The sequence below is a fragment of the Haliaeetus albicilla genome, chromosome 4 (assembly GCF_947461875.1).
Source record: "Haliaeetus albicilla chromosome 4, bHalAlb1.1, whole genome shotgun sequence".
Classification (NCBI taxonomy): Eukaryota; Metazoa; Chordata; class Aves; order Accipitriformes; family Accipitridae; genus Haliaeetus; species Haliaeetus albicilla.
The window spans coordinates 44628847-44644744 of NC_091486.1; the positions used below are offsets into that span (position 1 = coordinate 44628847).

Consider the following 15898-nt stretch of genomic DNA (forward strand, 5'->3'; position numbering starts at 1 on the left):
GTGACAGTTATTATTTGGAAATATCACTCACAGCACCCTTTGCATGCTTGTCCAGTAGGCTTTACAGTTTACTCCACCACCCTGGCTCACCAATTTGATAGGAGCACTTTAAGGTATACCAATTAATTAATGGACTCTTGTGGATAACACAGCATACAGTCGTGTAACTAAAGTTGGTCTCATAATATTGTTTTCTGCACAAAAAGCCTCAGCCACAGTCATGTACTTTGCTCTAGAGGCAGAAGGCACAGACACGTGGGGAAGCACCCGACCCATTGGTGAGCAGCGCTATGTGGTACGGTATATAGGCCACAGATTGAAAGTTTTTTCTTCCAAGATAATACACATCAGCTTCTTGCTGCCAAACCTATCTCCTTAGCTGCTGACCATAGTTCTTGGCAAACCAGACTAAACTTTGCCTATCAGGGACTATCTACACCTAGTGCGATATCTTTTCTTCTGGGTAACCATTCCAAACAAAATTTAGGTCCCTGAGTTATCTTCATCAGATTCACTCACAAACTGCACCAGGCAAAACCAACGTAAAGATGTTCTCCACTTTAAAAACAGGAGAAGGTAGGAAGACATTGAGAAAATACTACTAATTCATTGTTTATCTTTCTGTATTAAACACCACCAGGCTGCTGAGAGCATGAAAAAGTGTTGCTTGATTAAAACTCTGAGCAAGCCTTCCGAGGAGTCCTAAGTGAAAACAAAAAGAACAGGATAGCATGGGCTCGGATTAAAGCCTGCCCTCTGAAAATTAGCAGGAAAACTAAAGAAAGGAAAAGTGTTTGATTTATGTGCTGAAGAAAAAGACATGCCAATAACCAAGGAAGAACCTCAGGATTTATTTTTTTTTAATTAAGTCTAAACCCTAATTATATGAGGGAAAGCTTGAGAAATAATGAAACGAATATACACAAGTCCAGGCTGCTTAAATTACCTTTCAACAGCGCTTTGTGAAGAAAACCTTGGGTACCTTTGTAAATGTGAGATTTGGGAGAGACTGAGAGCCAGAGCCCTCCTGGGGCAGAAAACACTGACTGCAGTTAGCTGGGGGTAGGCATTGCACTTCAACGTTCAAACCCCATTACTGCAGGAGCAGATTTCTTTCTGTTCTTCTCCACTGAGAATTATTTATCCAAACAGTGTGTAAAGCCAGCTCACACAGGTAGGGCAGAGTGCTGGTCTTCAGGAAAATCCAATGCTAGGGTTTTTCTCTGCTATGCAGGTAACTTGCATTTGGATTGTTCCTGCTCACCTTTAGTTCCCTGGATAGGTAATTGCTGTAGGACAAGTATATCTGTAAGGGAGTAAACCCAAAAACGCTGGGGGAGGAACACTTCAGGCTGATAAACCCTTATTCAGGCATCCTGGGTTAGTCCCCAGGACAGCAGCAGGCCCCTTTGCAAGGGACATTTCCTCCTTTTGCACATGAAGGGGACTCTTAGCCCTGGAGCTGGGTCATACTCATTTGCAAGGGCTCAGATAACACTGGTGTTAAGATTATTTTATGCCCAGGGGCTGCTGTGGGCTGCCAGGCCTGCAAGACACTTTGGGATGGGTTTTCTTGATTCTGTGAAGAGACAGCAAAAGTGGCGATTGCTTGTGGCTGGTCTGGCCTTGGAGGATGAGAGGAAACAACTGAACTAGCAGAAATGGGTGAGCAGACAACAGGTGCATGGTAAGTTTGTTCTGAACATCTGCCGTCTTTCTCCTGCTCACTTCTTGTACCAACAACATGCAGTCTTACAGACATTAGGTTGACAATCAGACAGATCATTTAGGAACTGTTCAAATACAGGCTGACCTCAGCAATGCTACAGTCCATTTGTAGAGGAACACGTACTGTCAGTATGTGGGCCACCTGCAACAAGAAAAATGGCTTTATTGTGTTTGGTAATAGCCAAAAGTGCATGCTTGCTGCAGCTGCAGAAGGACAGCATAGATCTGTCAGATCTCATAATTCATGGTGGACAGTAGCTAAAGAAAAGGAAAAAGACAGCTTAAAAGCCAATTCTGGAAGGAGCCAAGAGATCTTTACCGGTACAGATTACAAACCCATGTAAAAGTGAAAGGGGTAGAAATGTTTATCCTTTATAATCCCAATAGGTAAATAATCTCTTCAGGAATTCAAACCCCATGGTAAAGAGGGCCATAGAGATATCCCTGCCAGCAGGTCGCCCATGCCTGAGGATGCAGCTGCCTCCATCCTGTCCTTATGTTCACTAAGGCTTTGAAAGTGCCATAGCACAAAAATAAAAGCTGTGTTGTGACTGATGCAACAGTGAGTCCCCATTCCCCAAATCCCCAGCTACTGCACCACACTCTAGCAATGTGCATTTCTTTACCAGCCTCAGCACATAAGAACTTTCCAGCACTGCTGCTTCCATGCCTGCTTTCTTGCTATCCACTTCTGATGTACTCAGCAAGACCACTGCGCTCTCTTGGCTCAGATCCCTGCCCAAGGGCCCTCCTGCCACAGGCATTTGCATGAGCAGACTAGTTCAAACCCTAGTCCCAGGTGTGATCTGCTCACTCCTAGAAAGCCAACCAGGACAAGCTCAGAGACAGGAGGGAAGGCACAGGCAAGTGAGCCCCTGGAGGAGCTGGCTGCTGACCTCTGCTGAGGGCTCTACAGACCTGGGTGCAGCCTGGGGAGAAGTCCACCCATTTATGCACTTGAAAAAACACCCAAGCTGCAAGCAGAGGCTTATCGCAAAAGCTCAGCTTTATTTCTGAGTACTGCCCTCCCTTTGTACCATTTTTCTTAGCAAGCAGTGGTGGGTTTTTTTCCAGGAATTTCTGATTAGCAAATGTCACAGCAGCATTTTAAGAATATAAATCCTACTGGGAACCTTAGCCTGAATGTAAACCACATGCAGCCCTTATTTAGCAGGTGTCTGCTGCGTTCACGGGGTGACCCAAAACCCAGGGTAACAGCCACTGCAGAGCAGAGCCATACAGCATTGCTGGGTGGTGGCTCTGAGTGGCAGGGACGCAGCTTGGTGTCATCTGTAGACCTTGTCTGATCCTCATGTTATTCCACAGTAAGCAAGGGTTAATTACTCAAGTTATAAGATTGAGTGTATCAAATCATCACTTAACCCTCCTCAATCCCATTGTTGCATTAAAGACAATAACCAGGACTGGCCTTAGTGAAGAACCATGAAGGCATGGGATTGTCTGGCCTACCTTGCTACCCCACCCGTGCAGGAAGGAAGGGCTAAAAGTTTATGTCGTGGCTGCCTGTTTACTTACGTAGGCAGGGCAGGGAGCATGCTCCCAGTCCAGTGATGTGCCATGGACGTGGACGGGAAACCCCCATGGGGCATGGGGAGCACCCCTGTGGGAGGGTAGTGGTGGTGGTGGTGCACCGCAGATGGCCTGGACCTCTCTGCTTTCACAGCCAGGGGAGCAGCAAACTGCAGGTCCTTGTTGGAGAGAGACAAAGGGCGATTTGTGAAATCTGTGCCCCCACGGGAAGGGTCCCTGAGGGGCTGGGTTCCCACTTGGCCACCCCTTGGTAAAGGAAGTCCTTCAGCATGTGCCTGGAGATGGGTTTTGCAGGCTCCAGCATAGAAGGTCCAGCAAACACTGGGTGATACCATATTTCACCCGATATTCAGAGGCACTCTGAGCCCACTCCCCCCAGTTTATTCCACCGGTCTACGTCAGGTAAATACACAGTGACAGGATGGCCTGGGGAAGAAGGTAGGAACCACGGCGAGGACACGCTCTTCCTCTGCCATCTTCCCTTAGACACAGAGTCCTCCACAGAAAGCTGCAGATGAGTCTGCTGGCTCTCCCAACACCACTGTCTGCCCCAGACATCTCCCCAAGGCAAGGGGGAAAGAGTATTCAAAACCAGAAACTGCAAAGTTTAAGGAAAATAGAAAAGGACTTCCATCCGAGGCAACGCTCGTCGCAGCTCTGACATGAGGAAGAGTCAGTGCTGCCTGCCATTTCCACAGCTAGTCCACCCTGGGACCATGGCTGACGAAGCCAGTGGGCCTCTCTGCACTGCGGGTGGCCTCCTGGGACATCAGTGCCCCGCAACGCGAGAGCTAGCAGCTGCTGTTGGAGGCTTTCTGTCTGGGGCAGACATTTGGTCCCGACAGGTGCAAAAACCCACCAGCTCCCTCCAGGCCATGGGATGGGCTACGGAGGAGGATTGCGTTTCCTACCCCTCTGTCAAACCCAGGGCTCTGGGCCTTTTAAGCCATCTGTTGCTTTTGCAAATAGCATGTAGCAAAGGTACGAGTGAGCTGGGCAAGGACTGCAGAAGTGTAGGAGTTACTTTCTCAGTACCTGACAACCTTAACATCTGAGAAAAAGAAAACAAATCTTTCTTACAGCACAGGGAAAAGACATAGCTAGCCTGAAAATGGCAGAGTAGGAAAAGTACAGCGTAAGTTTTTGCAACACTAGGACATCCTCTCCTCCCCAAAGATCAACTGCCCTTGCTTCTTAAGTAATAAATGCTACAGAGTAGAGGCTAGAAATACATTTTTCCAAAGCACTTAAGGACACTAAGGAGCTCTATCACCTTGTTAAAAATAGCTTAGGAATTGGGCATCTAAGGCTATGTTCAAAATTACCTACCTCTTATCAGGCACTGGACACGTTTTGGAAAAATCCCTATAGGGACCTACGCACCAAAATATCTTTAAGATCTGTCCTTTCAGAGCTCAGTAGCCATTCATTTTCAGTGAGACAGGAACTAGAGCAGTGGGGCTCCAAGTATGATCACAAAATCTCTTCAGCTCTAGCCCATTTGAAACTGTCAGGTCAAATTTTACCAATTGCAGGATTTGTAACACAAATATTGCCTTGCTGTTTGCAGCAAGTGGACCTGCAGCAGCAGATGCCCAGCATAGATGGCTTCTGTGCATAGGCTGTTAGTGGTTCAACTGTACAGACCAGATAATTTTCAGAGCTGGACTGAATCCAGTTTGCACTTCTGGAGGAGACATTCTTCCATGGGGTCCTGTCACAGTGCTCATCATGGCTAAAGAGGCAGGCTGTGCTCTGCTCAGTAACAGTCTTCTGGTGCAGTGTGTTTGAAGATGTGTACAGCTATGAAGCATCCCAGACTTCCTGCATGTTTTGTCCAGGCCCTGCACCCTCCCAAGGAGATCACCCATTGCCTCGTGTGAGCAAGGATGCCCTTCAGACTCCAGTGTTGTTACCTGCTGTGCATGCTGAAGCAGGGGAGAGCTGGCTCCAGCAGGCTGTGTGAACGCCATCGGTGGCAGAGCCTTCAGCATCATGTTCTGCATGATGAGCTGGTGCATCTGAGCATTCTGCATCAGCATCATCTCTACCATATCTGGGAAGAGGTCACCCCAAGGAAGAAAGCAAGAGCTTTATCAGCAACTGACAAGCAGCAGAGGAGTCTCAATAAGAAGTGCCCTCCAGCATACAGACTGGTCACTGCAACCAAGACAAAGCAGCTGAAAGGGACACGTGAAGAATATTAGCGTTATTTGCCTAGGCAGTGCAAAATTACTGTCTATGAATAAGACTATTCATACCAGCTTTTCTGTTTCTCCTCCCTTCTACAGGAAAGCTGCTGTTGAGCATCTTCTAGTTTCCCTACAAGCCCACCCCTCTGGCTATGCTGACTGGCAGGCTGGAGAAGGGCTGAGCACTAGAGCTTTCTCACTTACTCCAGCATGGACCTGCTCCTTACAGTGCTCTCCACTGCTTCAGCTCAAGATCATTGCTTTCCACGTGAGAGGTTTCCTCAACTTTACGTGATATTGCAGTGCCACCTTGAGAGTCCACTGCATGCGCATCAAATCTACTTACCATGATCTCTGGGTTCTAATCACAAAGGACCTGTGCAGCGGAACTACTCTGCTTGGGGAGGGAAGGAAGGAGGGAGAGGGGAAAAAAAAGAAGAAAAAACCAAAAATCAAGGCAACTCTCCTTTTTTTTTTTTTTAAACTGGTCATACCAAAAGTAATTTACATGTATCAGCTTCAGAAAAGTCATGCATGAATTGGGACTGTTTTGTTTATGAAAATAAACTCTGATTTAAAAATTCAGACATATAGGTGAAGAAAAAGCTGAGAAATACTGCAATTTTGTGACTGAGGATTTCTCTGTGGGATGAAGAAATCTTTCGCTGAAGGTTGAGCCAAGGAAGTCATCCCAGGTTTTTGTTCATGTATTATTTCACAGTAGCATCCACCTATGTTTAGAAACAAACTCTTTTTATTGGCATTGCACTATATTTGGAACAGCACTTTCAGCTGTTCTGTCTTGTTTCCATACATGGGGCATAATAAAAACCTGTATTGTTCTGAGGAGATTGAACAGCAGTTTAAGAGGGAACAAGAGAATAAAACCCACATTTTAGAATTCTGTTTGTTAATTTTGGAATCATCCATGCGCATGAGTTTGACCTTGTCAATATTACTCAGTGCCTTGGGTTGAGCTGGTTTGCTTTCCCAAGCTTCCCTGGCAGCTTAACCTGGCTTTGCTGAGTTTGTAGTCCCTTTTTCTTTAGTTTCAGCAATAAGAGTTTGTCTGAAAGCCTCTCAGAAATGCTATCTAGCCCATTTATGGAGTGCAATTCCCACAGCTCCAGCAGCAGCCCAGTCGTGAAACAGCATGTCACTGACTAGCTTGGACGCCATCCCATGCCCCCGTCCACTTGCTGTGGCACCTCGTCTGCCCTCTCCAGGCCTGGTGATGGGAGGTGGCTGCTAGACGGAGGGTACGTCACCTTCTTTAATGCTTCCAGAGCGGGGGGCTGCAAAAGGCTGGGCCGGAGGGATCTGCGTGATCAGGGGGGGCGGCTGAGGTAACTGCTGGATGATGGTGGCAGGCTGAGGTGGCATCTGAAAAAGAAAGGAAAATGGAGAAGTCAGGGTTGGTTTTGGCCAGCTCTCTCATCTTTGTGAGGGCAGAGCAGCGGGTATCATCTGCCTGGACTTCAGTAAGACTTTGGACATTGTCTCCCACAAGACCGTTGTGGAGAAGCTGTTGAGGTTGTGGGCTGCACGAGCAGACAGTGATGTGCATTGGAAACTGGCTGCACAGCCAGGCCAGAGCGTGGGTAATCCCCTCACTCCTCTTGCTACTTTGTTCCTATGGTAAACCATTCACATTGTTAATTTTGTGCTTTATTTGTAAGATGATTTCCCTTAGATTTTGCTTAGGCCAGTAAGGGTCTCATATCACAGCAAGAGACATATCTTCCCTTTCGGTGGGATGAGTATTTCCACAGAGCCCCCAAGTCCCTCCACCTGCAGTTGTTGTCTCAGACTGGCACAGCGCTAGCGATGTTTCCGAGGAGAGAGGATCCTTACCGTCTGCTGGATAATCCTTGGTGGCTCTCCTTGGGGACCTGGAAAAGGTATCTGGTAGATGTGGGGGGGGGTAGGTCTGTGGTTATGACAGCGTCCTCCAGCTGGTGCAGGGGGCTGTGAAAGCTCTTCCAGAAGGTGCTGCTCCTGCAAAATCAAGTATCTTCTTAAACAAGAGCTGGTCACAGAAAGGCAGACAGTATTGTTACGCTCTCTGGAATAAATGGGATTAGCCCCTGGGAGTCCGCAGCAGGGCACAGCCTCGCTCACCAAAACACTGCTGCAGAAACTTCCAGCACTGTGCATCTGACAGGCAGACCACAAGTGACTGCTACATGTAGGGAAGCACTCAAACAGTGCCTGCGTAAGTATAAAGAAAGTTTTTCTTCCCACATATCTTGAAGCCATACAGTTTTCAGCGCAAGCAAAAAGGAATGGAAAAAAGCTGAAGAGAAAACTGCCAAAACTCTAGGAAAACATTTCATTAATGTTTGATACCCTCCACAAACTAGGAATAAGTAACAGTTACTATTGTCCCTATTTTGGCGGCATTAAAAATCCTTTCTTTGCACTTTGGCACTACACCAGAGAGCTTATGATACAACAGTTCAGGACAAACAGAATCAACCTACCAACTAACTGAAGTGGGTGCAAGCTTTGTTAGCTGTAGCAAGGGAAGACATACTGCCCTCCGGCACCTCTCCCTGATTAGCTGGCCCAGCCTCTATACTCCAAACCAGCAGAGAACTGAATACTGCCCAGCCCAAGAACCAAAGGACAGGAAAGAACTGAATCCACATCAGCGGTGGACATGCAGATAACCTGGCCCTTTCTGTTGTTCCTGTCCACAGAGAGGGCTCTTACCTTAAGCTCCTGCAGGAGATCTTTCCTTCGCCTTAGGGCACTTTGGAGCATATATTCATGTCTGTTCCCTGAAGGAGGAAAAGTCCATTATCTTCTCAAAGGATCACAAAGAGCTATTATACCACCTACATTACGAGATTAATTCTGGAAAACGTGTTATAAGATAGCTTCACTTCTTCCACAAAAGGCTTTAGGCTACTTTTCCTGTCAAATCCACGAATGGCTTATGACTTTATGCCACATACAGACATAGCTGCTCAGCAGCTCTACAAAGGCAATGCACCTTCTTTGAAAATAAACTTTTCAGATTGCTCTCTAAAGTCCCCTTTTAACCTCCTGGCTTAGAAACTCATTTTAGCCTGAAATCTAGATATACTCTGTACATGCAAAGGATGATTGTGCAAAGTGTAAAAAAAGTTTGTTCTGACATATCAAAACAAACTCAGTTTTGAATGTCAACCTTTCTGTTTCCTTTTTGTTCTGAATCAACTTCCTTTTCAATTCTTCCCACATACAGCTGATTTTGAACGCACTTGCAATGAAAATAAAAAAGAACGTTTTCAGATACATTGGAGGCATGCCCAGCATCTGCTCTGAAAAACATCACTTTTTAATTTTTGGCCACAGCATTGAAAATTTCCAACTATTTGTGCATCAGCTCAATGGATATGAGCCCAGAGTACAATCTAGAAATATTACTGATCATCTACCAGTAGCCTTTAATCCATAGGTAATATAAACACTACATGTGCCATGCAAAGAAATGAATGCACTGCCCGTAGCATGCATAGCTTCCATGGGAGTATTGTTGAAGGGAACACACTACTTGTATGTGAAACGTCACAGCAGTCTTTGAAAGGGTTTGATAAAGACACAAGTTATTTTCAGCTCCCTTATTTATCAACTTTTAGCTGGTTCGCTAGCTTTTATAGAGAATTGTCTAAACTTTGGAAGTTTCATAAGCATGCTGGGATTCCTGACCTCTCTGCCCAAATCAAAGTCAGGATGTAATTGCACATGCATGGTTTCCTGGTGAAATGGTTTCCCAGCTCTTATCAACACAGTGCTCAAGTCAACTCTTTCAGTATAACGATTTGTTTCATAAGCTGAGTCACTTTTGTTTACACTGGAAACCATGTTCTGGTCTGCACAAGGCTGCATCGGTCAGCTTCAAAGGTGCAAAGCAGCATTAGTAGTGGAGTGTTCCTCCTGCCTGGGTCCCTCAGAGACACACAGCCATCCTAATGACTTCTTTTCAGGATCACCAAAGCCAAGCACCCAGCTGGACTGCAACAGGGGCTTACTCCTAGGTACAGGAGCTAGGATGAATAGGATCACCAGTAGTTTACTCCAGCTGAACCAGCATCCACAGCTGAGAGGCTGCAGAGGACACCTGGACAGGAGGTCATTCTTGTGTCAGTGCTCGGCTGGCTGATTATTTCCCTTTGTCAAAAAAAACAATTGAAGAAATTCAAAAGATAAAATGTAGATAGCTGCACAGGATAGCAAGCCCATTCTCTTTGCATCAAGGCTGCTAAGATTCACCGGCTTGGTTAGGACTGAGACTAGTATACAGACTGACATTACTGCACAAGCTTCACTGGAACTTTCATTTTTGCTACTTCCAATCCCCAGGGCTGCATACAGATTTAGATACGCAGGCTGAACTGGGGCAGCACTGACTCAAGTTCAGCGTCTCCCTCCTGCCCTCCAGACAATGTTTCTGTCACAGAAACCAAGATAAAGCAAGTTCTGACCACCCAAATGACCGACCACTGAGCACGCAGAGGCCTCTTCCAGATTTTAGGGAGGAGATGTGATCATCTGGTGTGACCTGCTGAGGAACTCATGCCTGAGAACATCACTAAGCCCTTTCTGTATCATGTCCATAATTAGAACAAATGCTACTCTTTTACTTGCAGTTGGGAGAGGTGACTCCATCTTCCCCAGGTTCTCCTGTTCATTTTCTAGTCTCTGTTGGTAGAACCACAACAAGAACTGGTTATGAGACAGGCAGCAAAGTTCACAACAATTTCCAATCCTACCTTACAGGCATACGTTTGGGATGGAGGAAATAAAGCAGAAGTGGAGACAAGCAGTGCTTCTTAACAGCTAAACCACAGCTAGTGAGGGCTACAAGAAGTATTCATAGAAGTATGAAATGTCTCAGTACAAATCTAGTTACGGTAACAGAACAGTCATGCTTCCAAGTGGCCAGGCTATCCCAAACCTGGAAATTGATAGCATGGTGAATCAGGAGACTCATACATAATTCATCATAATTGATCATATAAAGAACTTGGTGCCAGACAGTTTTGGGTATTTGGTACACCAAGAGGCCCAAATGGCCCTGGCCAGCCTCACCGGGGACTTCCACATCTGCTGCTCATGTGCCCAGGAGCCCCTTTAATCTCAGTTCTAGGTCTTCAGTTCTTACCTGAGCTATACTGGATGAGTAATTGGTCTGCAGTTCAACCACAGCCATGCCTGTGACTGGCCATGGATCCTATCAACTCTGATCCCAACATGCAGACACTTCCCAGGTTGGCCTTGGACCTGCCTCATCGCCATGAGCTTGCCTGATAGATCTGCACTTTTGGCTGAACCTGGCCACCATGTCTGGCTCTGCCCTGCTTGCCTCGCTTGGGGGCTGGCCGGGCAGGCCCCTGCCCTGCTGGCTGTGTTATTGTGCTCAACTCCTTGCTCCTTAGGGAGCAGATGTCCCTTGTTGCTCCCTACTGCTCAGAAATTAGAGACCTTCCACTCATGCACAGGCTCTTTTCTTGGTTCTGCATAGCTCCACACTGTTGAAAGCTTTGCCTTCAAATGGCTGCTGCATCTAAGACAAAAGACTCCACTGTGGAGACAGGTTAGATGCCACTTCCAGCATTCATGTCTCCAGGAAAATTGTTTTTCCTTCCAGACTTCTCTTTAAGTGGCTTCTGGAGGACACTGAAGCAGGTCTATGCTAGCAGATTCAGATGTGCTGAGGGGGGAGGAACAAGGCTGAGTGGAGAACCTTGGGTGCATTAGTGTGCAGAGTCACAACAAGGAGCTACTGGGATTCTGTACAGCACCTCATGTGCTTCCAGCATGGGTCTGCCCATGTTTCATCAGACAACATATCCTATGTGAAAGCAGACAAAAAAGACGACATGAAATTGCCTTAAAACAATCTGAGGTCCTCTTTACCCAAGATTTACTCCTAAACTTTGCCTGTCACGACTCAAACTGGTTTTGAGCTAACTGGTGACATCTCCCATAAGATCAAAGTCACTTTAACTCTATTTTTAATTTACTGTAGGTCCATGTAAACTTGTACAATGTTATTTAAGAAAGTGACAGTGACTGTAGCACCACTACACATTGGTCTGCCTCAGCTTGCATGAAGAAAGAGGTTCTCAATTGGCTGCAGATCCTCTTTGTATCTCAGTTGAAATATATTTATTTAAAATACAATGTTAATGCTTGAACATGCAAAAAGCAGAGCAAAGGTGACCACTGTAGAGTTATTCTCTTACCTTTTCTAGGACCTTGAGTTTCAGTTGTGCCAGGTGATCTACCACTGAAGGATCTGTCATTGTAGTAGTCTCCTGGAAGAGTAGGCAGGAAAAACCATGTTAAAAAGCTAAGGAAAGGCAGATACATTTTCAGTGGTCATTTTTTCCCCTCCACGATCTTCACAGAAGAATAATTCCATTAGGAAAAAACCCACAAACAAGATTGTGAGCAATTGAGGGAAGAAGATAAAAGCTTCAGTTTCACTCCCAGGTAAAAATGAGTATAGATATTCATCACGATGTCACAGATACAGCTTTTTCTGCCATTTCTCTCAATGCATTTTCATGCTGCAGGTTGCAATGGTCACAGAAGGGTAACTCAGGGTGAATATTTGTCTGTTCTTACTGGTTGCTAGCCTTTCCCTGGCAGTGTCACTAAGCCCAGCCCTCTGTGTTGTTAGTGTCTTCTAAGTAGGTCAGAGTTTTGTGCCTGTAACCTGGTTGCTAAGTTTGTAGTGTCAATCCATAATATAAACAATTTTATCTCCGGGGTGGAAGCTTATGTACCTTTTGTAAAGCAAATGCCCAGCACAGTAGTGGGCAAGAAGAAAAGAAATAAAAGCCAATGGTTCTTTAACACAAGCTCAGTGCTAGGGGTCAGATTATGATCTTGCTGATTGATACCTGATAGCAATGTTTATCCAACTGTAAGGGGCCCATATATGTTTGACATATAGCCCTTCACATGAGTTTTCACCACCAGATAGTAACTAAAAACTCAGAAAATTAAGGAACATAGCTGGAACTCATCCCCAGCTGAGTAAAAGAGTAAAGAGGCTATGGTATAACATCCTTTTGCTTACCACCTCCCAAGCGACCTGCAGGGCATCTCCCTCTCCCAGCAAAGCCCTACCAGCATAAAAACCAGGGCAACATTTATCAGTGACATCCATAAAATCAACACCAAAGCATGAGAAAGAAGCCAAGTAACAGATACTCATTCTCAGTATCATATTCTAAGCCTGGTTCTGCTCCTAGGAGACCGAAGTTACAACCCCTTCCCTACTTGAAGGCCATAGCAAAACCACAGCTGAGCCACTGCTGGCAGCTGGAGCAGCTGAGAGATGCTTGTAGGGAGCTGTGTGGGAGCAGCACAGATCACCTCCTCTAGCTGTGACCCACACAGCATGTGTGTGCGATCTGTCCTTAAAAATAATACACAGGCTAGTAGTCACTGGAGAGGTTATAGAAACTGAGATGTGGGGATTCCAAAAATAGCTGTGCCGTGTCAGAGCTGGGACTCAGCTTTCTTTGGCAGGGCTCATCTGTGAATGCTACGAGTGACACGGCAGAACAGAAAACCCTCTCACCTGCCAGCAGTTTTCCTGAGAAAGAGCTCTGTGTACATTTTTGTACTTTAAAACCCCAATAGATTTTTCTCCCATTATCTCTGGCATCTTTGATCTCTTCACCCTTTGGGCAGCTGCAACAACCTTTGACGAGGAGTTTCCTAGTTGTCCTAGACTTAAGCGTAAGCCTAGTCATGCAAGTAAACTGCCTAAGTATAGTTGACTTAAGTGTTAGGGAAAAAAAGGATAACATTTAGGCTGTTTTAAATCTAGATTCCTGAAAAGTTTATTGGAAATCTTCTCATTTGTTATGTGAAATTTATACAACTGTTCCCCATGCACTTTTTCCACACCATTTTCAACATAGAATCATTTAGGTATCATATTCCCATTCAGGTGTTTCTTTTCTAAGCAAGAGAATCTATTTAATTTGTCCTCAAAGAGCAGATTTTCCTTGCTCATTGATCTCGTAACTCGGCTGGGAAGGTATAATGCAAGAGCCCACACGGACTGCTCTCAAACCCACCTCTTAGCCTCTGCTATCGGCCACTCTCAGAAGGTGCTGCATCAGCTAGACCTTTGATCACACCGTGGCCGTATGTCTGTTTGTACAGTCTCATGTTTATCCTAATTGCTTCTCTCTGTACCTTTCTAGTTCATAAACCCTTTTGTGATGGGGTGACAGGGGTTGTGGGCAGCATTTGGGAAGTGACGTAGCAAAGCAAGCTGTGTTGGTTTCTCCAGACAATCACAATGGCAACAAACCTGCTACTAGTCATTGCTGATGCTGTAGTAGTGTTTTTGACTGCTGATGAATACTGAGCTGACGTTTTACCATCAACTGGTTTAATACAGTCCCCCCTAGAAGTTAAATTTCTAGAGCCTTCATTGTGAGAGGAATAGAGGGTTACAAGAAAGGTTGACAACAAGAACCAAGTATAAGTATTCCATTAAAAATAGAGCACCTGTGTTAAGCAACCGAGTTGACTACAGAGGAAAGGGAGAAACTTCTGCTTAATGTGACAGGTATCCCAGAGAAAATCCAATACTAGGTAAAAAAATGCTTTCCAGCAAATCTGCTGAGGGATCTTTCTTTTCCCACACTTACGGCTGCCCTGGTCACAGTGGGATCCCTGCTCTAGAGACATCTTACAACCCGCTAATTAATGACTTGCCAGAAACATGCCAGCTGGACACAAGAGAATCTTGCCAAAAGGGATCTATAGCTACATGGAATCACAAACTAGGGATCACATATGAACATGATGATGCAAAAGAGCAAAATCAGACAAATTTAATTCTGCAAAGTATTAACAGGAGTGTTAGTGCACCTCACAGGAGATAATTATTCTGCTCTATTTAGCAGCACTGAAGTCAGAGTTTTAACACTCTGCCTAATTTTAGACATGATGGCTTAAGAGGGAAAGAAAGTCCAGAAAAAAAAAGATAAAAATGGTGCATTTTGTAAGTTCTAAGGAAGACTTGGAAGGACTGGCTTTGTTTAATTAGTAAGTAGATGGTGAGAAGAAGACAGGCTAGCAATCTTTAAATAAATGAAAGGGTACAATCAAGAACAGGGTGGGTTTTTTTCTGTCTGGAAAGGCTGGGCAAGAAGCGTTTGGCTTAGTGACGGAGAGGGAAACCTGATAAAACCAAGAAAAATTCTTAATTATACAGTAAGATAAATGATGGAGCAGCTATCTAAGAAAAAACTTTCACAGAATTTGTTTAAAAACAATATAGAAAAACAAATGTGATGAACATTGTAGGACTATTAGACCACTCCTCAGATACAAAAATGGATTAGATAACTGGTGAGGTCCATACCAGTACTACATTTCTATAATATCTTTTATTGATTTAGATACTTTATGCCCTTAATTTTAATTACTATGATTTCTAAAACACAATATAAAAAGAACCAAACAAACTGGCATACCGGGAAATATCCAGAGACTATAAATTTTCATGTTCTGGTTCCCCAGGGAGGAGGCTCTATCATTTCAGTCTTAGAAGAGTGTTTTAATTTATCAAAAGAGAGTTAAAAGAATAAAAAAAGAAACACACACACACACACAAATCACCAACAGAGAAGTACATATAATTTCCTTCCAATCAGTTGTCTGCTTCTGCCAATTGTAATGTTGCAAATTAACAGTCGAGAGCTCGTTAGGCTGCTTGGTGGTTACAAGTATTGTAAAAATGTCCTATCTGCATTTAAAGCTAAGCATATGAATAAAACATATTTTACAGTTAAGAGTTATTTCATGCCACTATCATATAACAATGTGTAATGTTGGTTTTTACTGTTATTTCTGAAAACAGTGACCCCAGTTTGAACCAAATTATATTTATGATTAAGTCTTCTTATGTATAATCAAGTACACTATACTAATCATATACTATACTTATGATTATTGTCTTCTTATACGACAATGGCAAACCACTAGTCTCTGCAAACACCGCTCATTTATTTGTGGATACGTTGCAGCAGCACCCAGAGTTCTCTGTAAGGTTTTGTTACCAGCCTGATCTTAGTGTGGCATTTTCAGTGCGACTGCTAATTTAGTCGAGGTATAAATGACCTCTACTGCTTTTATGGTTATGTCAGGTGGGATTGGCCCCAGCAGAAACAGAGGTGGTGGCCCTGCCACTCTGCCTGGCTGGCTTCAGCTCCCGCACTGCAAAGCTGCTCTAACAGTGCAGAACCCCAGTCCAGCTGCTGGCAGGACAATTTGGGTAGTACTCAAATGGTGTTGCTGGTGCTGGCTGATTGTCAGCTAGCCGACACATCGCTGGAGAAAGGTCCCTTTTCAAATATTTCCACCTGAGTCAATTTAATTAGATTAGCACTAGAAATCCT

The 15898-nt window shown here is 44.7% G+C and overlaps 1 protein-coding gene across 5 annotated transcripts; it reads right to left on the minus strand.

Annotated features, from left to right (window-relative positions):
• Positions 1-813: 813 nt before the first annotated feature.
• C4H21orf58 (chromosome 4 C21orf58 homolog) lies at positions 814-12309 on the minus strand. Of its 5 annotated transcripts, XM_009920917.2 has the most exons (8): positions 11708-12098; positions 10103-10160; positions 8187-8254; positions 7326-7469; positions 6740-6854; positions 5196-5335; positions 3265-3437; positions 814-1870 (listed from the first exon to the last, which is right to left on the minus strand). In XM_009920917.2, exons 1-8 carry the CDS (start codon positions 11765-11767, stop codon positions 1855-1857), a joined length of 774 nt encoding a protein of 257 aa, XP_009919219.1. In that variant the 5' UTR covers positions 11768-12098; the 3' UTR covers positions 814-1854. The 5 variants fall into 5 exon arrangements, with proteins under 5 accessions (XP_009919219.1, XP_069638355.1, XP_069638354.1 ...); XM_069782254.1 differs by lacking the exon at positions 10103-10160; XM_069782253.1 differs by lacking the exons at positions 814-1870; positions 3265-3437 and adding an exon at positions 12254-12309 and having other exon boundaries at positions 4238-5335; positions 11708-11779.
• Positions 12310-15898: the final 3589 nt, after the last annotated feature.